Consider the following 24,322-nt stretch of genomic DNA (forward strand, 5'->3'; position numbering starts at 1 on the left):
TGTATAAACAAATATAGCGGTTAAATAAAAAATGTATTCATTCATGTACGGAGACGAGACGTCGAAACCCCACTAATGAGCCAAGCCCCAGTGCCATCCAATCAAATCCCGACTTTCGACCCAGTCGCCTATCAGCCTATAGCTGAGGGGTGTCTCATTAATTATTCATGACGCGGCCGTGTTGTTCCACATCACGCTTGCGGGCGGAGGAGAAAAACATACATGCAGGAAACGGAGAAGATTGTCACCATGGCGACAGCGATATATCTCGAACATTACCTTGATAGTATGTCATACATTTACATTTGTTATATTTTATACGATTACGATTCATTTTAAGGGGAATTGCGATGTTTTAGCGGATGCGGATTGAGGGGTTTTGGTGGCTACTTTCAGATTAGCATTAGCGTGCTTCAGCTAGTTAGCCAAGAGGTTGATTAGCTTATATTTTCACATCAAACCATTTTTAAATGGTTATTTTGTCTTTAATTTGTTGTTTATGTTTAACTTGTTTGGATTTGAACGTTGTTGACGTGAAAGTAAAGAGATTTAGTTATTAGTGAAGAGCGAAAGAGAGTTAGCTTGTTGTCGGCATGCTGGCCAAGTAAACAAACATATGTTATGTTTTGGAAAGAATTTGCACGTGCACATATTTAAATCAAATTTCTTTTGGGGTGAGCTGGTGATGGATATATATATGTGCACTATTTTCTTTAGATGAGATGGTCATTTCCTCTTGTGTTTGAAGCGTAAAAGTTATTAAAGTTACCACATGCATCGTTGTTTTGATTTGCACAGGCATTGAAAATCTGCCCTGTGAGCTCCAGAGAAACTTCACACTCATGCGGGAGCTGGACAACAGAGCTGAGGGTAAGATCACGTCTTCAAACAGAGTTTGCTGTCTACAGTAGGTAGCATTTTTGTTATGTTATGACACCATAATATTTCAATTGGCCCTGTTTTAGCCAAAATTATTGCTAGGTTTTGAGACACAATCGTACTGTTTGTCTGTTTGTTTACAGCTAATCCGGCAACATATGTTCTTTAAATATTTCTATGAATCTTTAATGTTTGTTGTAAGTGGTGCAGATGTGGAAGGACAACTATCATCGTCAATAAAGTTTTGTGTTGTTTGAAACATTAGCATTGTGTTGTCCTACATGTGCAGAAAAGAAAGGGGAAATCGATAAGCTTGCTGAAGAATACATCTCAAATGTGCGAAATCTGGCCCCGGAGCAGCGAGTGGAGCACCTGCAGAAGATTCAGAATGGCTTCAGCAAATGCAAAGAATACAGCGATGACAAAGTTCAGCTCGCCATGCAGACATATGAAATGGTATAATAAAAATATGGCAATAGTTTTCAGACAGATACTTGATTTGTTTTGAGTAGTGTGCTTTGAAAGTTTCTTCTTTCTTGGTGTTGGTTTTGAAACTTGGGCTTCTTTTCACTAGGTGGACAAACACATCCGCAGGCTTGATGCTGACCTCGCACGCTTTGAAAACGAGCTGAAGGAGAAGTTAGACGTCAGCGGCTACGAAAGTCCAGAGAACAGAGCACTGAAGAGTAAGACATTGAAATGAACACATACAGCTCTCATGCTCATGTAAACACTTTATAGTTACATAACAGCACGCATTTGTGTTCTCTGTAGAGGTGGGCGGTAGAGGAACCCTAAAGGAAAAACGAGGGCCTAAAGGAAGAGGAAGGAAATGTTCTGATGATGATTCTCCCAAAAAGAAGAAAATGAAAAACGGGTATGTCTCAAAGCTTCTTTCTGTGACCTTTTTTAGTTCCTAGCCTTAGTACAAAAGGTCCCTTTATGCTGTTAGTGTTGCTTTTTATTTCTTTACATTTTGCAGCAGTGTTTGTGTGTTGTATGCATCTGACATCGTGCATGCTTTCTCTGTTTCTGCAGGCCTGAGTTCTCTGAATCCATCCTTCCAGTTCACCCATCAGACGTTTTAGACATGCCAGTGGACCCCAACGAACCCACATACTGCCTGTGTCACCAAGTGTCATATGGAGAAATGATCGGATGTGACAACCCCGACGTACGAATCACTTTTGCTTCGTGTCCATACAATATCTGTTCCGTCAATTTAAATATTTTAAAAGAGTCTTTGCTTTTGCCCGTCTTTCACGTTTTTATTAAATTGACTTGTTACCTTTGTTTAACAGTGTCCAATCGAGTGGTTTCACTTTGCCTGCGTTGACCTGACGACGAAACCCAAAGGGAAATGGTATGTTAGCTGGCAATCAAATGGGGAACTGTTGAAACTGATGGTTTTCGAGGTGATAAACACGTTTCACTTTCTTGCAGGTTCTGTCCACGATGCACCCAGGATCGAAAGAAAAAATGAGTTGAACATTTGTACGTTGAGAGATTATGTTTATATATGAATATGCGTATAAATATGTATTTTGTGGTAAAATAGTATAATATATATATATATACTCCTTTATATGGCCATGATGAAATATATGAGGGTCACAAGAAAACAAAGTTTTTATTTTTTAAAGTACTTGAAATGTTCCCATTTTGTGTTGTCACTGTCTTTTTCAGACAATCCAGGATACAATATATATTTTTCTTTTTACTTGCTGATCTATGTAATTTTCATTGTACACTTTTATTTCTGAAGCTTCAAGCATCCAAACTAACGCATGAAATGTTTTCGAGCACTCCGCAAGTCGTTTAGAGCTAATTTTCTAAAGAATTTACTTGGAACAAAGTTTTAGAATGCTGAATGCAACCGATGTTAAATATATAAAAGTTATTCTTTTTCAGGGAATTTTGCCTGGACTTCAGTTAGAAACTCCCCTTTTTGTTAGAGCAGAACAGAAATTTTAAAATGCAAATGTGAGATTTTATTCTGTTTTATCACATAATTGCAAACTTCCAAAATCAAAAGAGACATTGTGGGACATAAGTGCCGTCATTTGCATGTTTTTCATTTTGAGTTGAACAATCAGATTTCACTCCATTCCCCTTTGGAGATCATTTTGTTTCCAAGTATCTTCTACAGAACTCCGAGAGATCTGAAATGAAGACTACTGCTTTTCAAAGTACATCTGATGAAAACACAGAATGTGGCTGCATTGTTGTGTTCCAGTTGTGAATGTTTAAAATCATGGATATTTGGCAGTATCTGCCATGTGTCTTCAGCAGCTTTCATGCACTTTTTACACGACCAGACTCAAGTGGCACTCGGAGGTTCTGCTGTGTAGTTCTACAGTCATGATGCAAGAATGGAACGGGACTCTGTTGCAGTTTTTATTGCGACCTGCTGTAAAGGTCAGAAAAGAAACCCGAGCTATTGCGATGGCACAAAAATGTGAGATGATCTACCAAAGTGAGATTAAGTGGTGATAGCATTTGTTTTAAGCTACACTGCTGTTGTACTCTTTTAATTTCCATGATTCTATATAAATGTGATCCAAATATAAAGCAGAATATTATGTGTGTAATTCTGTTTTTGTCTTATGGACTTTACAATTGAGATGTGTCATGTCATTTGTGGGTGGTAAAATGACTATCAAGTAACATTTTATCATGGCTAACTGTCCGTGGTTGTACGTTACGTAAAGCTTTTCCTAAAAACAAATAAATATTTACCATTCAAACCATGTGTCGTTTAAAGATATGTCAAAACGTTGTTTAAAAGTCTTTGAAGAATTGTGTGTCTTTAGCAGCTTCAGGTTGACCAATTTTAAAGACCCAATGCCATGCCAATATCCAGATGCGTTTTATGTGTTACATTGAAGTTCTAGATGCTTGACATTTGTTGTCAAATTCTCATTCACATCCAAAAACATTGTTTATTTAAATATGATTAAAACATAGTAACATACAATTTGTATTCGCCTAGATAACAATCAGAAACGAAACAACCACAAACTAAAGCATCATCAAACTTTTTTTAACTTGTAGTGTATAAAATGCAGTTCAAAATAACAAATAAAATATACTGTAGGGTTTAACACATTCTCCCCTCTAATTAATTCAAATGGGTTGATTTACCACCACAGTGAAATCTCAGCAGATGCAATCGTCTTAAAATTACCAAATATTGGCAGATTTGTTTTGCTTCCTCATATATTGGTTTATCAACCACATTTAATTTGACAAAGGAAGTGGTTTCAGAACAATCTATACCTTTTGAAAATGTATAGATCGGCATACAACAGCAGTTCCCCAAACTAATGTCTGGAATATACTACAAGACTTTAACTAGACATCATACACTTTTTGAAAGCTTCAGATAGAAACAGCCTGAAAATCTGAGTGAAAGTCTTGTAGTGTATTTTCGCCTTAAAGGAGTAGTTACAAATTTTCAGTGTCTGATCTTCTAAAACTCATCATCGGAATGATTATCCCAGCTACATGTCTCTCGTACGCTGTTCTCAGGAAACTCCACTTCTATATCGTACACAAAGTCTGGATCGTTCTTTCGTCTGCGGTTCCGTTCAAACAGCTCATCCATCTGGGCCTTCCTGCGGTTTAACTCCTCATCGCTCAGTTTATTCAGGTCCTCGTCATTGGGGCCGGGGCCCCGCTGAGCAGCCAGACTCTCCTCTAGACTGAGGCCCCGCAAATGATCACGGAGAATCAGATGCAGTCTTTCAAGTTGAGCTAAAGACACAGATTCTACGTAAACGCTGTGACGGACGTGATACTTCAGCCTCTCTGCTGCCCGGCTACAATCTGGAAAGAGAAGCCGCCATTAGGACAGCACTTAATAATTTCATTTAAGACATTAACAAACATGATACCAAATCATTATGTAAAATCCACTAATATATTTACATTACTGAACTGTTGAACTTAAGCACAATTTATATTTCAAAATATATGTAAAATATGTCATTATTTTGAAATACTATCCAAACTTTGAGTTGTGGTGTATATAATGTCAAATTAAACGGCTTATATTAAAATAAACATAATATGCAGTTTTTATTCAAATAACTCATATAGGATATGAATGTTAACATTATATATCTACCTCTTGAACAGTTAAATGTTTATTTACCCATGTGCAATTAATAACTCTGCGCAATAATAACTTTCTGTAAATTATATTTCATTCTGCTGTATATAGCACATACCTTGTACTACAATAGTCTTTTCTTATTCTTTACTTGTACATATTTACATACACACATAGCTCTGCTCTCTATATCTTTATCTTATGTTTATTGTATTGTATTTCTTCATTTTTGTCATACCAAAAGGCCCTTATTTAAATCATCTGTGTACTGTATTCTATTGTGTTATGGTCTCTATGTACTGTGTTACTGTTTCTGTGTACTGGATGTTCCTGTCACCAAAAAAATACTTAAATGTGCAGAAATACTTGGCAATAAAGCCCTTTTTTGATTAAATGGTCATACCTGAGTATTGTGAGAAATTCCTCACCGGTATAACTCTTTTTCTCATCTTCCCTGTGTTTTTATTCTCATATATGACGACAATTGACGGTGGATCAAACTTTAACCCACACCGTTTTGCTACTGTGGACATTTTCAATTCTCCATCTGGACAGAAACAACGCATAAACATTAGATAGAGCGATAGATGTTGTTGTTACCATAGCAACAAATGCACGCTTAATTTGATCTGATGCTATAATATAAATTGTATAATTGAAAGCATACTTACACAATATGACAGTGGTCGAAAACAAACCCACAATTTAAATAAAAGAAAAGAAAATGCGTTTTCAGTGACTTTTCTGCGCTTCCTCTTCTTCTGGTGAGAGCAGGGCTGCGGTATTTCAAAACCAGAGTCTCTCTTGCGCCACCTGCTGTACTAGCCTCATCAAACACGGAAGTAACTGGTACATGCGTGCTTGTTCATCGACATGCAGCCTTTTTATTTTTATTACTCAGTAGCCGTGTTATATTTTATTCACAATGGAAGCTCACAAGAAGGTATGAATACTGTAACGGATTGCAATGTCGATAATGTGTTATTTTAAATTCGCGGCCGGATTTTAAATAAATGACAGCTAATGCGACGAAAGTTGTTGATCATTTGCTATTATGTATCTTTTCTTCAATTTCTTACAGTCCAAAGCTGTTTTTCGTCTGAATGGTTGACGTCAGTGAAAATGTCTATGAAGATAGCTAAAGCAGGATTTCACAGGTAACATGTTCACTCGCTTCTTCTAACTGGTTTTTACCTTTATGTGTTTTATAAAGTTTAATATGTATCTAAATTTCTAATGTTTGGTTGTAGAGAACTCCAATACAGTATTCAGTATGGAAAAGTGATCATGATGTCAAAGCTTTATTAGTTCAAAAGCTGCCAAGTGGAGTTTACATGGATGAATATCAACTGGCAAATATGAGAGAGGACACAGGATTGGAGGTGACAGCTTCAATGTTATTCGCTTTAAAATACAGTTTATGAGATCTGTTTATATATGATATTTTAAAACATATGGTCCAAAACAAGCTATTTGGTATCATGTACATTTACAGATATTCTACATTGAATGTTTTGTGCAGGTTCTTCTTGATTCAAAAGTGGACCTGGAAGCTCCAGAATATTTGTCCACTGAGTTTACAGCATTCATTTTTCTTTCTGCATCGGAGGATTCTGGACAACATGCAGCCACGGTTCCCGTTCATGCACGCTATCACAGACCCTCAGACTCAGGTCATGTACGGGTGAAAGTGGACATCGAGTCACCCAGGCTGTTAATTAGATCAGATCAATGTAAGTAAATCTGACAGCTGCGAAATAGCAAACGCAATTTTATCATTTTAAACTCGAGCAGATTTCACATTTACTTTCTCATAATTATTTGTTCTTTTATCACAGGCAAGATTCCGCCTCCCGGCTCATCTCATGTGGTCGTTGATGCTCCCTGTACGCTCAGTAACGTCAGCGTGTGTTCATGGTTGAAGATTCTAGATTTAAAGGTGATGAAAGTTAATAAAATCACTTTAATTATCTTTCAATATATTTGTATATGATATTTTGTCTATTTAAACGGTAGAGCACTTTGGTACACAGTTTTTTAAGTTGCTTGAAAATAAAAATCGAATGAATCATAATACATTATCTCACCCTAAAAGGAAACAGGACCTGTGAGCCTGGAGATTCCAGTTGGAGATGCCACACAAACCGTCACCGTCTGTGTCGTCACTGTTTTAGTGACCCTGCTGAGCTGTAGTTTGATCCTGCGAGCCATGTGGAAGCACAGCACCTATAATCATTCCAAAAAGACAACGTAAACAAAAACATTGAGTTTTTGTATTTAACGATGAACATAATTGAGCAAGTTCGATTTATTTAAGGTACAACTTTACCATTATACCACTGTCGATAATTTATTCTTTATACAGGAAAATGTGTTTTTGTAAATATAATAGAATTTATTAAACAAGTTACGAAAATATTATTTCTGTCTCAATTTCTTATAACATTAAAAGTGTAAAAGTGTTAGGAGTTGATGGACTGCAGGCAGTTATAAATAATTAAATTCATTTACAAATAATTATTATGTTTAGTGTAGTATTGAAGTGTATTCATGTGAGAAAGTGTAAATTCTGGGTTGCAAGACAATTTTTTGGAAGAAATTAACTTTACAACAAAGTTATCTTGAATGTATTTGTTAAAGCAGCATTATGACTCTATTCTGAGAATGCCAATGACTCCAAAACCAAAATAAATAGTATATAGTCCTTCATTTAAATGTTTTTGTAATGAACACTTGGTTTAACTTAAATTGAAGCTTAAAGTGATACTTCACCCAAAAATCTTCCAAATTTGTGTATACATTTCTTTGTTTTGATGATCACAAAAACAGATATTTGGAAGAATGCTGATAACTAGATCTCATTGCTCCCTAAACTCTTATCTGTGGATAAAAAGCGTCTGCTAAATGACTAGCACCCATTGACTACCACATTAGGAAAAAAAGTGCCCCAGAACTGTTTACCTGTCCTACATTCTTCAAAATGTCTTATATTGTGTTCAACAGAACAAATAAAATGAGAAAGTATTTTTCCTACTGTGGGAGTCAATGGGTGTTAAGATCTGTTTGGTTATAAGCATTATTCCAAGCATCTGTCTCTATGTTCACCAGAACAAATAAATGTGTACACATTTGAAACAACTCGAAGGTGAGTAATGATGACAGAATTTTCATTTTTGGGTGAAGTGTACAACTTTTAATTTAGCAGACAGCTTAGGGCTTTTATTTTGTCGGTCGTTTGCCCACAATGCCATAGTACCGGAAACAATCGCCGGGCAGTTTGCTGCAGCAGGCGAGGGCAGAAAGAGACGCTGCTGGGAGCCTCCCCTTCCCTAAACCAACACAAAACCTACAAAAAATACACCGATATTCAACAAATAACAACACAAAAACCGTCACACTTCAGCTCCAGTTCCTCACCGGACGGGAAAAAGTCTTGACGGGTCCGTTCGAGCTCTTTAAAGCCAACTTTGAGTATAGTTTCACAGGTAAGTGGTGACAAAACGCGAAATACTGTGCTTGTGTCTCAAAACATAGTGTGCTGCCTATCTGTACCACAACTTTCGGAGTTATTTTTCACATATAATGCCTAAACACGGTCGTATTGAACGTTTTAGCGACACAGATTTCCACCATGATGTTGTCTAGACGGGGAGCTCACTAGGATTTGAGACGCTGTCTTTTTATTGCTGTATTTCTATATGTGACGTGTAGGCTTGCTGGTTTGTGTGTAGCAGGTTTTTCTTCTGCATATCTGTTGCTTGGCCTGGAATTGCTAAGTCAAATTTAGATACTGATTAAACATTATGATTGATCAGATTTATACATCACCACCCATATAGCCTGAATTGAAAACTCATTTATATTTATGTTGTAGTTGTTGGTAAATCCAAGGTTAGTGATGATGTATGTGATCTGGTGGAGGGGTTCAATCTGTGGGTTTTGTTTTTTATTGTAAATGCTTTTAATTTGTGCTATTATGGTCAAGTTTGAAACAAAAACGCTTAATTTCAAGTCATCTCTCTTTTATTCACAGTTAAGCTGTTAGGAGTGTATTGAATGTAGGGTCCAAATGTGTTTGATGTCTTATCATTTGGCTCTGAATAATCGTACGTTTAGATTTAAGTCACTTCTGCATTGTTATAAACCACATAGCGAGGCTTTTTGTATATGTGGTGCCTGGTCGACTCCTGTGGGGTTTTACTTTAGATTTCTTGTTGAATACCAGAAAAACAGTCAAGAAACCCTCAAAATGTAAATATGGGATTATATATTATATGCGGCGATATATTATATATATTGTCTAGGGATGTACCGATATTATCGGTATTGTGTTATTATCGCAATAGCAAAATTGCGAAAATAGTACAGTATAAAAAATATAGTACCGAGGTGTTACCGTATAGTGAGATTTTGATATTGTTGCATCCATAATATTGACATAATATTATATATTATGACAATATCGGTTTACGGGCCATTGGAATTTTTAGCATTGTTGTATTATTTTCATGACATCGCAGTATGAGAATATAGAATTTTTTCATCTGCTTGGAGAGATGCACAGGTGTATCTGCCACCAAAATTCATTGGACAGAATTTATCAATTTAAAACGATTTCTAGTCCCTTATCGGTTATAGCACGAAAAAGACCAATATGATAAACCGATAATGTCTGTTGTTGCATAATCTAACGTTTATCTCGAAGTAAAGTAATGAAATCTCTATCATTGTGCCTAACCAGTTGAATTTGAAAGACACATTGAAGATTTTTGCAATAAAATATCAGAAATGCATTAGCACAGTTTATTTGGTTACTTGTTGTGCCATATCCTCGATTTGACTAAAAGTTCTGAATATCCGTTTCGAATTAAGCCAGTCGTTTTTTGTTAATATTGCTATTATACACCACAAAAGTTATTGGTTTATATCTACTTCTCGAAAGTTTTGCCAAATAAAAATCCATGTGAGTTTGCAACTTATTTGTTGTGCGCATGGGAGTTTGACGGTGGTTGTGCTTTAGTGTCTCCTGCCGAAGCTTTATGTCCGTATCGCTCATCTCTCCGTCTCTCTCCGTTGTGCTTCTCCTTCGCTTTTGTCTCCTCTTCTACAGCTCTAATTCCTTCTCTTCTTTATCTCCACTTCCGCTCCGCTCCGAACGTTCTCCCTCAACCCACTCCTCCTTTATTTCCCTCTCTCTTTCCTCCACCCTTTCTCTGGGACCATGTGTGATAATGGGGACGTGGAGGACAAGCCGCCTGCTCCGCCCGTGAGGATGAGCAGCACGATCTTCAGCGGTGGCGGGAAGGACCACGCGCTCTCCGCCAATCACAGCTCCAAGCCCCTCCCCTCGGTGCCGGAGGAGAGGAAGCCTCGCAATAAGATCATCTCCATCTTTTCTGGGGCCGAGAAGGGTGAGTGTGTTCGTGTTTGCCTTGAGTTTGTTTACACCCAAGCACAGTGATATGTGGGTTGTGATACAGTTGCAACTGGTTTCATGTACACCTTTTGTAACGGTTTCGTTTTGACTTCACGTTCTGTTTCAAGTGTTACTGTACACACCGTACCCTCTAGAAATGAGTCACCATGATTCACACAGTTGCAATATCATTGCACATTTTATTATGCTTTCAGACATGGTAGATTGAAACTGACTGATGCAGAGTTGTGATGTTTGTGCAATGTATGTCACAGGTGGTCGAAGAAAAGACCGAGATAAAGAACGACCAGAGATCTCACCACCATCAGACTTTGAACACACTATCCACGTGGGTTTTGATGCTGTTACTGGGGAGTTTACGGTATGAAGACATAGTTTCTATTTTTACTAGAGCTATTAATGTATAGTCCAGTTCTAACTTTGTCTGTTGTCAAAAGTGACTTCTCTATATTAAATTTCTATTAACACGAATGGGTGCGTCTATTGTTGGCTCTGTTGGTATTTTGTAGGGAATGCCAGAGCAATGGGCGAGGTTACTGCAAACCTCCAATATCACCAAGTCCGAGCAGAAGAAGAACCCTCAAGCTGTTCTAGATGTCCTCAAGTTCTACGACTCCACGGGCAACGGGCGACAGAAGTACCTCAGCTTCTCCTCAGGTCTGGACCCTAAACATGTTGGTGTACATTGGTGTCTCGTTTTTCTGTTATTTTATGGGGAATTATTGTGCGATCTTGTTTATCGTTTTTCTTCTTTCTATAGAAAAGGATGGGTTTCCCTCTGGTGAACAATCGGTATGTATCCACAGCAAACTATTTCCTTCTAAAGCTATTTGTGAAATGGTGTCATACCGGTTCTCTCTTGAAACGACAGCCTGTTAAGAAAACACCAGAGCCTTCATCTCCAATCAAAACTGTTGATGATGAAGAGGAGGACGACGATGAGACACCACCACCGGTTGTCGCACCCCGACCAGAGCACACCAAGAGTGTAAGAACCATTTCCAGTCACATCAAAGTGTTTCACACATAAATGAATGTTAATTTGCTGGAAAAATCGCTCTGATTACGATATCATTCTTCTGTACATCTGTACTTCTGTTATCATTATAGTCTAGTGTGGACTCTTGTCAAGATTATTGTCTTTAAATTGAGAATGTTTCTTACGTTTAAATATTACCCAAACCTTTTCTTTTGGTTGCATAAGTGGCTCTGATATTTTTTCAGGTGTATACTCGACCGTCTGTCATCGATCCGATCCCTCTGCCCGTGACCTCTCCAGACAGCGAGGTCGCCTCTAAGGCCGCCGACAGACAGAGGCCCAAAAAGGGCAAGATGACAGATGAGGAGATCATGGACAAGCTGAGTATGTCAAAGCACAACTGCATGCGAGAAGTTCTTCATGTAGTTTCACTTCTCAAATCGCATGTGTTCTCTCTTTGTCATTACAGGAACTATAGTCAGCATAGGAGATCCAAAAAAGAAGTATACGCGATACGAGAAGATCGGCCAAGGGTGGGTAAAAGTCAAAATTGTCCCTGTTTACCTTCTATTTGTTTACCATAAATGTCCCTGGCGTAACTTTGGAAAGAAAGTATTGGAAAGAAAGTGTGTCACATCCGTCAGTATCGGTTCTTCTCTAAGTGTCTAAAAGAACATTTCCGTTGACATATGCAAGTCAACTGGATAATTCTGTTTGGTTGCTAGCATGGGCATGAATTGAGTTTAAAACCAAGTAGAAGTTATTGATTTTAACTTGCCTTCGCAAACAACCCAATTAATTTCATAACATATTTGACCTGACAAAATCTTAAAGACCTCTTTCCCTCATGATAAATGAACGGTTGTGTTTTTCCACAGAGCTTCAGGAACAGTGTTCACTGCCATAGACGTCGCAACGGGACAGGAGGTAATGCAACAACAACAAAAAACGGGTCATTGCTAAAATCAGGTGCCCCTATTAGTGGAATAATTTAATCTGAATGTGATTCTGTCCATCAGGTGGCGATCAAACAAATCAACCTTCAGAAGCAGCCCAAGAAAGAGCTTATTATCAACGAAATTCTGGTGATGAAGGAGATGAAGAATCCAAACATCGTCAACTTTGTAGACAGGTGAAACCTCTAAGAAAAAGTCGACATCACTTTTGAATGGACCTTTTTCAAACTCCCTGTTGAAAAAAACATCATGTGCTTGGTTAGGTATGTTTTGATTCTGGTTTTACCAGGGCATCGTTCAGCCCCGACAAGTCTTTTTTAACCGAAACGGTGGTGCGATTGAACATCCTGTTGTGATGACGCAAGAGTTGAACTATGGCAGCTGAGAAGGCCATTCCTTTTGAATAATTTTCGGAGCCTGAAGAAATCTGTATAATTGCGTGTTTAATCCTGCAAAATAAATCTTAACAAAACATTGCGTACCGGTTTGAGTTTGAACATGCCCCGTCTTTAACCAGCACATGACAAGCTTAAACCAACATATGAACAGCACAAACCAGATCAAAATGTACCAAAACAGCAGCTGCTGTTTTTTTTTACAGGGTGTCGTGCCATTTTATGTTGACTTTGGGTAGAGCTTGGATTCTAAAGATGTACTTCTCTTCAAAACTGAAGCCATGTGGGTTAAAAGTGTGAACCGCTTGTCTCGTACAGTTTTTTAGTAGGGGAGGAGCTGTTCGTAGTGATGGAATATTTGGCCGGCGGCTCGCTCACAGATGTGGTAACCGAGACGTGCATGGACGAGGCCCAGATCGCTGCTGTGTGCCGGGAGGTGTGTTCAAAACCTTCCCCTTTAAAATAAACTTTCAGAGATTTGTGTACGAAATTAATTTATTCTGATCTTCTGGTTAACCCAGATGACTAATGCTTTCTAAAATCTGCTTATGAGGAAGTTAGCGTGTCTCTTAGCTAATTAGCTTCCTCTTGTCTTTTATCTTGCAGTGTCTGCAGGCACTGGAGTTTCTGCACGCCAATCAGGTCATTCATCGAGACATCAAGAGTGACAACGTGCTACTTGGGATGGACGGTTCTGTCAAACTCAGTATGTCCTCGCAGTAGTCGTCCTGTTGATAAGAGAGCTATCTCTGGTTTATAAATCTCTTTCTCACGAACCCGTCTCTATTACTTCTGATTTACAGCCGACTTTGGATTCTGCGCTCAGATCACTCCGGAACAGAGTAAGAGAAGCACTATGGTGGGCACGCCGTATTGGATGGCCCCGGAGGTCGTGACCCGCAAGGCCTACGGACCCAAAGTCGACATCTGGTCCCTGGGCATCATGGCTATCGAGATGGTGGAGGGAGAGCCACCGTACCTCAACGAGAATCCTCTGAGGGTACGTTGATAGTTTGCAGCGTCAAAGTAACCACACATCAGATTGGTTTGCGATTTAAGGCAACACGAGCGATACGTTGAATTTAACGAGTAGAAGTGCAGATTGCTGTGAACACTTTTTGATCTGTAATTTTTTTGTCCTCTAGGCGCTCTACCTGATCGCCACCAACGGAACCCCGGAGCTGCAAAGTCCAGAAAAGCTGTCGCCCATTTTCCGAGATTTCCTGAGTCGCTGTCTGGAAATGGACGTAGAGAAGAGAGGCGGAAGCAAAGAGCTACTGCAGGTAACCCAGTCATAAAGATCCATAAAGCACATTCGCATTCCACGTGTAACTGTTTTACGTTGATCAAATCTTTTGTTTTCCACAGCATCCCTTCTTGAAGCTGGCTAAACCTCTTTCGAGTCTCACTCCTCTTATTTTGGCTGCCAAGGATGCCATGAAAAGCAACCGTTAGCCCGAACAAACTGTGCCCGCATGCACACACACACTCACACAAAGACTGCTGAACACTCCCGAAATCTGTGCCAGGTGTTGGTTTTGTTTGTAACCATCCTGTCCACAACATATCAGTGTTTGCCAAACCAGAACTCTGAGCATTTCATTTGGGTCTTTGCCTGTTTTAAAACCTGTATGGACCGCTGTGGTGTCCTTCTGATTTTATTAGACTTGTGCTGTGGAGCATCTGGACTTTATTCTTTGTGTTGCATGTCTGAACTTTTCCAGTCTTTGGCTTCTATAGATGAGACCTTGTATGTTCCGTATTTGATTATCAGAGGGACTTTTGTAGTCTTTAGGTTTCTGTAGCGAGAATCACGACTGAAACTGTGTAGCCCACTCGTGTTCCTGATCCTAAGGGAGGAGCACCTTACCGATGCCAGCTGCGAGCGGAGAACGATTTGTTTGTAGTCACTCGTGCCTTCGTTGTTATTCCAGCAAACACCTTTATATCTGCCAGAAGTTGCGGATTTGTGCCGCTGAGCTTCCTCTAACCTGAGAAAAAACTTTCATGTGATGAAATGTGTATATGTGTACTTCGGAGAAGCGTAGCATTTCAGTTGATGTAGTTAACCAAAAACCGAATGGTTGGTTAGAAATGTATGTTTTGTGTACATGAACACTTTTTTCATTGTTGTTTTAGTAACTAACAGTTTATTACAAAGTGAATGCTGTTGTCTGTCATGATGTCAGAATTGATAACTATTTTTATGCTTTTCAGTCACTTGTTTTGCAAGTAAAAGCCGGATTCCTACAACTTCATTGAGCATTGCAGCATTTGCAACTTTGTCTTTGTTTTTGTCTGCTTCTTTCTTTGTGCCGTGTAGAATAAAATAGCAAATTTATTAAGTCATTTAAAATAAAGAAATGAGGCAAAATAAAACAAATATTTAGCTTTAATAATATTGATGGCGATCTAAAATAAGTAAAGTAAATGATTTAGAAAATCGTAAGCAATGTATAAAAAAGTTATTTTGTTTTTAATCCGCTTTTAAATGTTATTGGTCGGTCGCATGACACACGTCATGCTCTTTTTAAAAAAGGGTTAAAATCTAGAAATGAGGCAAAATAAAACCAATATTTCGCTTTAATAATATTGATGTCGTGCTAATATAAGTAAAGAAAACGATATTGATCATCGTAAGTAATTTTTATTAAAAAAATAGTTATTTAATTGTCATTTTATTCTTAATCATCTTTTAAATGTTATTGGTCGGTCGCATGACGCACGTCACGCATCACGTTTAACCGTCAACTGTCTCGTGCTGAGGATGGGTGACTGAAGAAACTTACTCACGGTAAAAATACAAAGTTTCGACCAGTTTCTGTTTTATATCGCCCGTTCCTAGCTCAAGTAAAGTCCTGAGTAATAATTTAGTGTCATTTTAGTAAATTGGCGTCGAATCTGCATTTGTGTGTGTTATAAATCTTACTTTAAGGATCGACGTTTTCATCCTGAAAATCCTAAAAGTGACTTTTTTTCGGCAAGCCTGTTATATTTCCTGTTTACATCGTATATAACATTATACAGTGCGATTTGATGCTTATTTGGTAATTAGTCGTCGAAATCTGCATTGTTTCATCTCCTAAAAATCAAGCTCCCCGCATCCTGCTGGTGAGTAACGTTAAGTTAACGTTACCTGGAAATTGAACTTGTTTCACAAAATATATTAACCTTAGTTTACTTTAAAGAATGAACATAAGGAACTGTTACATCTATATTTACAGAGAAAGTTTATTTACGAGCAGATGTGAAAATTAATGTGTCAATTAAGGCCTCAGTATTGCTGAACGCAAATCCTTGATCTGTAAGTTATGTATTAAATGTTTGAGAACGCTAGTGAAAATGAGCCAATATATCAATATGATTTTAGGTTAAATACTTTGACAAAAACTACTTTTAATACTTTTAATACTAGTCGTCGTAATAGACGCGTGGACGCATGTAAAAACTGGTGAACAGCACCACCTGGTGGATAAAAATTGCATAGCTGTGTGAATTCAAAGCAACGTAGTCTATATTTGTCAGTTTTTCCATTTGTAATAATTTATTTCTGTAGTTCGTCCATTTGTTTAAAATGTATTTCTGTATTTTATGTTAATAATAGGTGTTACAGATTTTTTTTACAATGTAATGTTAATGCATAACTTTCACTGGCTGCACAAAACGAGACACCACAACATATGAACAGCACTTTATTTCCTGACCTTTGCATCAGTACATATGGTTTAAGATGTGTTTAACAATGTGTTTTCCATAAATAGCTTGACTTTTTTCATACAGTTTGGCTGTGTGATGGTCTGGCACCTAAAGACTGAGATTCTTCAACATTTAAAGTGAGTAGATGTAAGGTCCAGTGGCAAAATAGCAATCATTTGTGTCTTTTTAACTATTAACATACGAAAACAAAACTTAATGGGTTTTTTCTTTTCAGGAAAGACTCATCTGAGAGCCACGCTGTTTTCGATTAATGGAAGAAAAAGCAATGTACTTTGCCATCAAGGGCCTTCTGTTGGTGAGTAATCTTAACATTTGTACCTGTCGTTTTTTGTTTTAAGGGCAAAGCCTTTCATCGTTTCTTTCATCATTTTCCAGAGTTATCTCCATCCACTCAGTGGAAGAACAAAGTGTTTCGTAAAACCAGTTTTCCTATACGAGCATTGGTGGTTCAGTGGTAGAATTCTCGCCTGCCACGCGGGAGGCCCGGGTTCGATTCCCGGCCAATGCAGTAGCATTGTTTTCACAGTGATAATAACATTAGTGTCTGTTTCTTTTGCTTGTATAAGGTCTTAAAAATGAAGAACGCTACAATTCAAGTGATTGACACCAAGACTAAAGCAACCAAATGCTTTTAGAGATGTCCAATTACTGCTTGAAGAAGTACATGGTAAGTTTGGTTCTGTATTGTCAGCCTTTTATTATCTAAAATTCAGTTTTAACTAATAAGCAAGCATTTTAAGCGTCAAGTATATATTAAGTGTTTAAAGCATGAGGTTTAGGTAGTTCTGGTGGTCGTATTAACAGTCACTGTTGCTGGATGTGGTTTTGTCACTTGATATTGAGCTCATATACATTATTATCCCCGGGCGGTTTCCCGGACAGGGATTAGTTTAGGCCTTGGTTAAATAAGTACATTCAGTAGTTTTTATAAGCATGGCCTGGGCAAGCTCGGGCCAGTGCTGTCTAGTCACATAAAATAATAATTCCCACGTTTTAAAGCCTTGCATAAATATTCTCACAAAGATGCGAAAAAGAATTACATTTATTCAGTGATACCGCAAACATAGCTTATAATGTGAAAAATTGCCTTTAATGTAAGTATTTTAATAAAGAATAAATCAAATATAAAATAATTTGTAATTAAACGAGTAAATAAACATGCAGGAAATTGAAATACTCAAGGAGACGGCTTTAAAACCAAAAGTAAACTGAATTCAGAATGCAAAAATATTAATTAATACATTCAATACATTGGTTTAACAAATAAATAAAATATAATATCTAAATACTTCAACAATATAGACTATTAACTTAGTCACCTCAGTTTTAACTTCATTTCCGCCATCATGGCCTTCTTCTTAAAGACGGGCGCACCAAAACAACAAACAAATACAAACTGGACAAAACTATTTATTAATAGACCAAGAGCTGCAACAGCAAAAAGCCTAGCTGAAACTGTAATACTCAGTCCTCGTTAGTATAGTGGTCAGTATCCCCGCCTGTCACGCGGGAGACCGGGGTTCAATTCCCCGACGGGGAGAGTATTTTTTGTTTGTTTACAGGAAAACTCTTATGGAATCCTTTGGAAATGTTACCGTTTACTTTTGATAAAAGCCTCTCTGTTAAAAACTTAACAAAAATAAATCTAGTTTTGTGCAACATGCGTGTATCTGCGTGTAAGAAACTGTTTGGTGAAAAAAGTGACACCATGCGAGCATTGGTGGTTCAGTGGTAGAATTCTCGCCTGCCACGCGGGAGGCCCGGGTTCGATTCCCGGCCAATGCAGTGAATGTTTTTCTTTTTCACATCTACAGATGTTTTATAACAGAAAGACAAACATTTGTGTTCATTTTTGTAGGTGACTTTGTATAAAGTGAGCACAAAATGAGGAATGCTGCAGCCAAGAAAGATATACAAGCGTCAAGAGATGTTCTGTAATGGCTCAACAAAGTACAAGGTAAGGTTTGTCTCTGGTTGTGTTTTGTCGGTTTGTTTTTATCTAAAATCAAGACTTTAAGTAATGGCTTTAGTTAGGGCTGGGCGATAAAACGATATCGATATTTATCGACAGTACAACATTGTCGATATCAATATAAAAAAAAGGTTGATATAGCGCTAGATAATTTCCTTTAAATGTGCGCGCCCGTGACGTCCGAAAATCTTAAACAGCCTATAATATGTTTTGTTACATGACAAGCTACGATTGACAAGCAAACAACCAATAAGATCTAATTTGACGGGTTGCGTTAGGCTCAATTTGGTTGCGTCATCGCCATGTTGACGTTAGAACACGTGCAAGATGAGTGCCGTGCTTGCCGTCAGCACGGAAATTGTGAACAAAAAGCGAGATGTCAGCTCGCCAGTGTGACAGTTTTTTTATTTCATTCTTCCAACCAACATCCGAAGAACGTAGTGTGAAAGCGATGTAAAAAGAACGTCCCGTCCAAGCAAGGAAACACAAGCAATTTATTCCACCATCTAAACCGCTGCAACCCTTTGGAATATACATCATGTCGCCCATCTACCTCAAGTCAACAAACAACCCACAAGCAGTACACGATGGAGAGGTACTCGGTAACAATGCCATATTATAAATCTTCAAAGCGATATAATGACATAACCCATGCAATAGCGTACTTCATTGCAAAAGAAATGCTGCCGTTCACCATGGTGGAGAAGTCAGGCTTTTGTTTACTGTTATAAGGGTTTGTTGGTATTGCTTATTACAGATGCTGTTGTTAATCTACCTCAAAGTTTGCCTTGATTGTTCCATGTTTACGTTAAATTAAGTGGAAACATTTTGTAACATTTTAAGTTCAAAGTTAAAGTTCGTTTAAACGTTTATCTTAATATAAGTAGAGTAAGACATAAAAAAGATATTTTGTTTTACTTTTTTTAATGCTAAAACTAATTTTATTTGCTGTACTGCTTAATAATGTGGGTCAGTAAAGATACAGTGGTTAAATACTTACTGTTCTACTTGTCATTTTTACTTTTAAAAAAAGGTCAATAATTATCGATATCGAACGATATGAAGCATCATATCGTTGATATATTTTTTAGCCATATCGCCCAGCCCTAGCTTTAGTTGGATTGTTCACCCAAATAAGGAAAATACTGTAATGCACTACTAATACTCAAATTGTTCTAAACCTGTTTAATTTTCTTTGTTTTGTTGAACACAAAGGAAGCAACTGAGATTACTGAAAAACTAAGTAGGAAAAGATAGGCTGCAGGAAAGGCATACGTATGTCAATGTGTAAAAAACTGATTGAAATCTTTAGTAGGAGTAAAATAGTTCCCATCAAAAAAAAAAAAAAACAGTTTGCTATTCTACTTTACCCAGTCCTCGTTAGTATAGTGGTCAGTATCCCCGCCTGTCACGCGGGAGACCGGGGTTCAATTCCCCGACGGGGAGATGATTTTTTTCTGTGTATTCACAGGATAATTCTTTTTTTATGACTCCCATTGTAGGTCTTTTGTTTTTTTCTGAGCTTGTATTCAATCTCTTTTGTATGTGTTAAAATACCATAGTTTATTATAAGAAGGTTATGTGTTAAAAATTAAGTAGGAAAATATAGGCTGCAGGAAAGGCACAAGTATTATAATGTGTAAAAAACTGATTGAAATCTCTAGTAGGAGTAACACAGTTCCATCAAAAAAAAAAAAAAAGTTTGCTATTTTAGTTACTCAGTCCTCGTTAGTATAGTGGTCAGTATCCCCGCCTGTCACGCGGGAGACCGGGGTTCAATTCCCCGACGGGGAGATTCTTTTTTTCTGTGTATTCACAGCATAATTCTTTTTTTTACTCCCATTTGTAGGTCCTTGGTTCTTTTCTGAACATGTAATTGCACGCTTTTGTATGTGTTAAAATGCCATAGTTTATTATAAGCAGGCCATGTGTTAAAAACTAAGTAGGGAAAAAAGGCTGCAGAAGAGGCACAAGTATTTCAATGTGTAAAAAACTGTTTGAGTTTTCTAGTAACACTAAAATTGTTCCCATAAAAAAAAAAACAGTTTGCTATTCTACATTACTCGTTCCTCGTTAGTATATTGGTCAGTATACCCGACTGTCAGAAGACAGCCGGTCGTGGATAGGTGGCATGCACTGGATGCCAATCAGATTCAAGCTCTTCTCCTGTTGTCCCAGGTCCTTGAGTGATGTCACAGCCAATCAGATTTGTTCACCTTTTTTTTTAAGGTTTACCTGACTCTGGCTGCGGATTAAGGTCAGATGAAAAGTATCCAGCCCTGGCAGTGTACGGTCTGCTTTGCTCGGGAGGATCTAAAGGCAGATCAGTTTTGCTCTTGTGCTTTTCCCAATCTAGCACAACTGGGCGACATCCAGGTTCCACATAGTCTAGCCCAAACCTCTCCCCAGAATCCTTGCTGGACACTAGAAGGGCAGGATACTTGGGCATTCCGAACACCATGTTTAAAGAAATGCAGGCAAACGATTGCATGATTCAAATGACTCCCCTGTCCACCCAATGGTACTTTGCCTTTTCCACTCCTGCAATGTTGTACCGTTTTGCTAGGCCCTGATACATGGGTTCCAACGACCTTTCCGACTCAGACTGCACCATCACCAACGAAAGGATCATCCAGTTTTCGTTCATGGTGGCGTAAGATGACATTGTACCAGAGGTAAATGTAACTTTCCTTGCCACTTTCCAGGTGTGGTCAGAACGTAAAGCCTGCACAAATGTGCCCTGCAGGAGCTTTCTAATAGCTACCTGTTGTCGCTGGTACTTATAAAGGAGGAAGTCAGTGAGATAGTGTGCAGACACAGAGATTCCATCCATCAGGATCATCATACTCACCAAAGGGAGCAGGCTTGGTCTGGTTAGGAATCCTGTGATGGTTTTCCTGTGATGATCTTCATCCATCTCTGTATGGTTGACAAACAAGAGTTAAAGGTTGCTTTTACGCTGCACTTGGATTTTTTCAAATGTAACTGTGCTTTACAAAGAACAAGGTACATGAAAAGTATGTTTATACTTCTTGACATAACTGTAAAGATTCTTTTCTGAAGGGCAGATGAGGGAAAATAACAACTGACCTGTGGGCTCAGATGTGGCAGGCACATGCGGACGGGCAGACTGCTGCTGCTTCAGCAGGTATTCTTGCAGTTTATGCATCTGTGTCCCTCGGATACACTTAGCCCCCACTATAAAGGAAGTGTAACCATCAGCTCTGCCGTCCCAAATCTCCTTCCTCTGTCATTGTGACTCCTGCAGCCTCTTCTTGCTGAAGGTTCTTCATCAGGTAGATGGTGTACCCCACATCATTTTCAAGGAGCCACCGGAAGGATTTCCCCTTGTATTTCCCAAACTGCAGGATCTACTCACCAAAAACGTCTTTTTGGTCTGAGGCATCACCTCCTCTTTGACGGACCACATTCAGAACATTTTGTCTGACAAGCTCCTGCTTATTTGCCGCCGACTTGTCCTGCAAAGATGGGTTTTTTTCATCGTTCTGGCCTGGCCAGTTGGATCCTGCAGAAGATATCCCAGCGGTCCCTAACGAAACGCAACATTAACCCTTCCAGGAAAAAAAATTACCCTTTTCTGCATGATGACTTGCAAGAATGGCAGTTTTTAAAAAGTTAAAATTTATATTGATGATTGGGTATTGCATCCGTAGTGTTTTAGCACTACCATTGAAAATGAATGGCAAACTGTTTAGGGCCATTTAGCGAAACAATCTCCAGCCGTTGGATTCCCGGCCAATGCAGTAGCGTTGTTTTCACAGCGATGATAATAACATTAATGTCTGTTACTTTTGCTTGTATAAGGTCTTACAAATGAAGAATGCTACTGTAACCGCAACGCTCCGCACCGCTCTCAGCGGGCCTCGAACCGGATCGGTCTGGCATGGGAGTCGGGTGCTCTAGCGAGGAGGCTAAAATAAAAAGGCCTATACTCTAATAACTAGGGATGAGAATTGATAAGAATTTAACGATTCCGATTCCATTATCGATATTGCTTATCGATCCGATTCCTTATCGATTCTCTTATCGATTCTCATTGGGTGAGGGAATAAGTACAAATTTGTTTGTTTGTATTAACTCGCTTTAATATCTGATAAGAACACAGCACATACTCAGAGTATACACAAATTACGTGTAGCAACCTCAGAACAAACCTAAAAGTAGGCTACAAAGTAAGGTCCAGGGACCTATAGAATTTTTCACATTCATCATTGGTCCAGACAAAAAAATAAAATAAAACTGCCATTTAAGTGCCCTAAAAACACAGACTAAACAGTCAAGGAAGAGTTTGTGCCTTTGGGAAGTATTCTACCTGAAACAAAATTCAACTACACTGACATACAAAATAAAAAGAAGTCTTCTGTAAAGACCACAACTATCAACTTAGGCAAATTAACAATTTTTCTGCAGAAAAATAGAGAAGTTACCTTCGGCATTAATAGCAGATGACGTCTCGTTAGCTCCGCTGCTGCTTGACTCACTTGTTGTTGCTGTGTTGCTAAGTAGTAGTGTATCAAACACGCGACAGTCCTGCAAATGAATTGCGTGCTGTGTGGCCAGATGTTTCTGCATATTGGAGGTAGTTCCTCCTTTAGTCGAAATTAAACTTTAACAGTTGTTGCATATGACCTCATTGGCGTCTTTTCTAGTGAAATATAACCACGCTTTAGATCGCTTCTGCCTCGATTACATTTTTGCTGCGTAACCAAAACAACGCAGCGCGTGTGTGACGTCATGATGATGACACATTTGCAACGAGCGAAACCGATAAGCGGAATCGTTAAGCAGGTACGCTAGCGGTTCTAATGAATCGATTCACTGGGCACCGGTTCTAAAGAAGAACCGGTTCTCGGTTCCCTTCCCTACTAATAACAATCTTTTTTTCTCTGGATCATACCGCAAAAATTGCTTATAATGTGAAAAATTGCCTTTAATGTAAGTATTTTAATAAAGAATAAATAGAATATAAAATAAATAAATTGCAATTAAAGGAATAAATAAACATGCAGCAAATTAAAATACTCAAAGAGATTAAAACAAAAAGTAAACTGAATTCAGAACGCAAAAGTATTAGTAAATAAATACATTCAATACATTGGTTTAACGAATAAATTAAATATAAAGCAATAACTAAATTCTACAACAATATAGAGCATTAACTTAGTTGCCTGAATTTTAACTTCGTTTCTGCATCTCTGCCATGAGGGCCTTCTTCATAAAGACGGGTGCACCAAAACAACAAACAACTAACTGGAAAAGACTTTTTATTTATAGACCAAGAGCTGCAACACCAAAAAGCCTAGCTGAAGCATTAATACTCAGTCCTCGTTAGTATAGTGGTCAGTATCCCCGCCTGTCACGCGGGAGACCGGGGTTCAATTCCCCGACGGGGAGAGTATTTTTTGTTTTTTTTTGCAGGAAAACTCTTATGCAATCCTTTGGAGATGTTACCGTTTACTGTTGATAGAAGCCTCTGTGTTAAAAATGTAACCAAAAAAAATCTATTTTTTGCGCAACATGCGTGTATCTGGTCTAAGGAAGAAGAAAATGTTTGGTGGAAATTGTGTCATCATGCGAGCATTGGTGGTTCAGTGGTAGAATTCTCGCCTGCCACGCGGGAGGCCCGGGTTCGATTCCCGGCCAATGCAGTAAATGTTTTTATTTTTCACATCTAGAGATGTTTAATAACATAAAGACAAACATTTGTGTTCATTTTTTAGGTGCCTTTGTATAAAGTGAGCTCAAAATGAGGAATGCTGCAGCCAAGAAAGATATACAAGCGTCAAGAGATGTTCTGTAATGGCTCAACAAAGTACAAGGTAAGGTTTGTCTCTGGTTGTGTTTTTGTCGGT

General features: G+C 38.3%; 4 protein-coding genes, 1 long non-coding RNA gene and 7 other non-coding genes across 15 annotated transcripts; 11 read left to right on the plus strand and 1 right to left on the minus strand.

Moving 5' to 3' along the window:
- The first annotated feature begins 131 nt into the window (after nt 1-131).
- On the plus strand, nt 132-3,470 carry ing5a (inhibitor of growth family, member 5a). Its single transcript, XM_056758901.1, has 8 exons — nt 132-286; nt 799-870; nt 1,169-1,335; nt 1,454-1,565; nt 1,654-1,756; nt 1,918-2,053; nt 2,181-2,242; nt 2,323-3,470. The coding sequence occupies exons 1-8, from the start codon at nt 223-225 to the stop codon at nt 2,360-2,362; spliced, it is 756 nt and encodes a 251-aa protein (XP_056614879.1). The 5' UTR covers nt 132-222; the 3' UTR covers nt 2,363-3,470.
- Nucleotides 3,471-3,788: 318 nt separating this feature from the next.
- On the minus strand, nt 3,789-5,775 carry cep19 (centrosomal protein 19). 2 transcript variants are annotated; one of them, XM_056759104.1, is made up of 3 exons: nt 5,665-5,775; nt 5,397-5,540; nt 3,791-4,707 (listed from the first exon to the last, which is right to left on the minus strand). In XM_056759104.1, exons 2-3 carry the CDS (start codon nt 5,524-5,526, stop codon nt 4,352-4,354), a joined length of 486 nt encoding a protein of 161 aa, XP_056615082.1. In that variant the 5' UTR covers nt 5,527-5,540; nt 5,665-5,775; the 3' UTR covers nt 3,791-4,351. The 2 variants fall into 2 exon arrangements, with proteins under 2 accessions (XP_056615083.1, XP_056615082.1); XM_056759105.1 differs by lacking the exon at nt 5,665-5,775 and having other exon boundaries at nt 3,789-4,707; nt 5,397-5,538.
- A 59-nt stretch (nt 5,776-5,834) lies between these two features.
- On the plus strand, nt 5,835-7,414 carry pigx (phosphatidylinositol glycan anchor biosynthesis, class X). The gene is made up of 6 exons (XM_056759106.1): nt 5,835-5,936; nt 6,075-6,150; nt 6,246-6,375; nt 6,516-6,726; nt 6,832-6,932; nt 7,089-7,414. The coding sequence occupies exons 1-6, from the start codon at nt 5,867-5,869 to the stop codon at nt 7,245-7,247; spliced, it is 747 nt and encodes a 248-aa protein (XP_056615084.1). The 5' UTR covers nt 5,835-5,866; the 3' UTR covers nt 7,248-7,414.
- Nucleotides 7,415-8,265: 851 nt separating this feature from the next.
- On the plus strand, nt 8,266-15,018 carry pak2b (p21 protein (Cdc42/Rac)-activated kinase 2b). 3 transcript variants are annotated; one of them, XM_056759340.1, is made up of 15 exons: nt 8,266-8,478; nt 10,104-10,404; nt 10,685-10,791; nt 10,940-11,087; nt 11,191-11,222; nt 11,302-11,418; nt 11,655-11,793; nt 11,879-11,942; nt 12,288-12,336; nt 12,429-12,541; nt 13,079-13,196; nt 13,367-13,466; nt 13,564-13,760; nt 13,906-14,043; nt 14,129-15,018. In XM_056759340.1, exons 2-15 carry the CDS (start codon nt 10,215-10,217, stop codon nt 14,213-14,215), a joined length of 1,599 nt encoding a protein of 532 aa, XP_056615318.1. In that variant the 5' UTR covers nt 8,266-8,478; nt 10,104-10,214; the 3' UTR covers nt 14,216-15,018. The 3 variants fall into 3 exon arrangements, with proteins under 3 accessions (XP_056615318.1, XP_056615321.1, XP_056615319.1); XM_056759343.1 differs by having other exon boundaries at nt 8,267-8,478; nt 10,239-10,404; XM_056759341.1 differs by lacking the exon at nt 8,266-8,478 and having other exon boundaries at nt 8,486-10,404.
- A 486-nt stretch (nt 15,019-15,504) lies between these two features.
- On the plus strand, nt 15,505-24,290 carry LOC130430253 (uncharacterized). The gene is made up of 6 exons (XR_008907755.1): nt 15,505-15,554; nt 16,541-16,593; nt 16,692-16,772; nt 17,044-17,144; nt 18,336-18,434; nt 24,191-24,290. It is a non-coding gene; the product is annotated as an uncharacterized LOC130430253 (long non-coding RNA).
- Nucleotides 16,915-16,985, plus strand: trnag-gcc (transfer RNA glycine (anticodon GCC)). The gene has a single exon. It is a non-coding gene; the product is annotated as a tRNA-Gly (tRNA).
- trnad-guc (transfer RNA aspartic acid (anticodon GUC)) lies at nt 17,946-18,017 on the plus strand. Its single transcript has one exon. It is a non-coding gene; the product is annotated as a tRNA-Asp (tRNA).
- On the plus strand, nt 18,192-18,262 carry trnag-gcc (transfer RNA glycine (anticodon GCC)). Its single transcript has one exon. It is a non-coding gene; the product is annotated as a tRNA-Gly (tRNA).
- On the plus strand, nt 19,824-19,895 carry trnad-guc (transfer RNA aspartic acid (anticodon GUC)). Its single transcript has one exon. It is a non-coding gene; the product is annotated as a tRNA-Asp (tRNA).
- Nucleotides 20,172-20,243, plus strand: trnad-guc (transfer RNA aspartic acid (anticodon GUC)). The gene has a single exon. It is a non-coding gene; the product is annotated as a tRNA-Asp (tRNA).
- On the plus strand, nt 23,793-23,864 carry trnad-guc (transfer RNA aspartic acid (anticodon GUC)). The gene has a single exon. It is a non-coding gene; the product is annotated as a tRNA-Asp (tRNA).
- On the plus strand, nt 24,048-24,118 carry trnag-gcc (transfer RNA glycine (anticodon GCC)). The gene has a single exon. It is a non-coding gene; the product is annotated as a tRNA-Gly (tRNA).
- Nucleotides 24,291-24,322: the final 32 nt, after the last annotated feature.

This window comes from Triplophysa dalaica, chromosome 10 (assembly GCF_015846415.1).
Source record: "Triplophysa dalaica isolate WHDGS20190420 chromosome 10, ASM1584641v1, whole genome shotgun sequence".
Taxonomy (NCBI): Eukaryota; Metazoa; Chordata; class Actinopteri; order Cypriniformes; family Nemacheilidae; genus Triplophysa; species Triplophysa dalaica.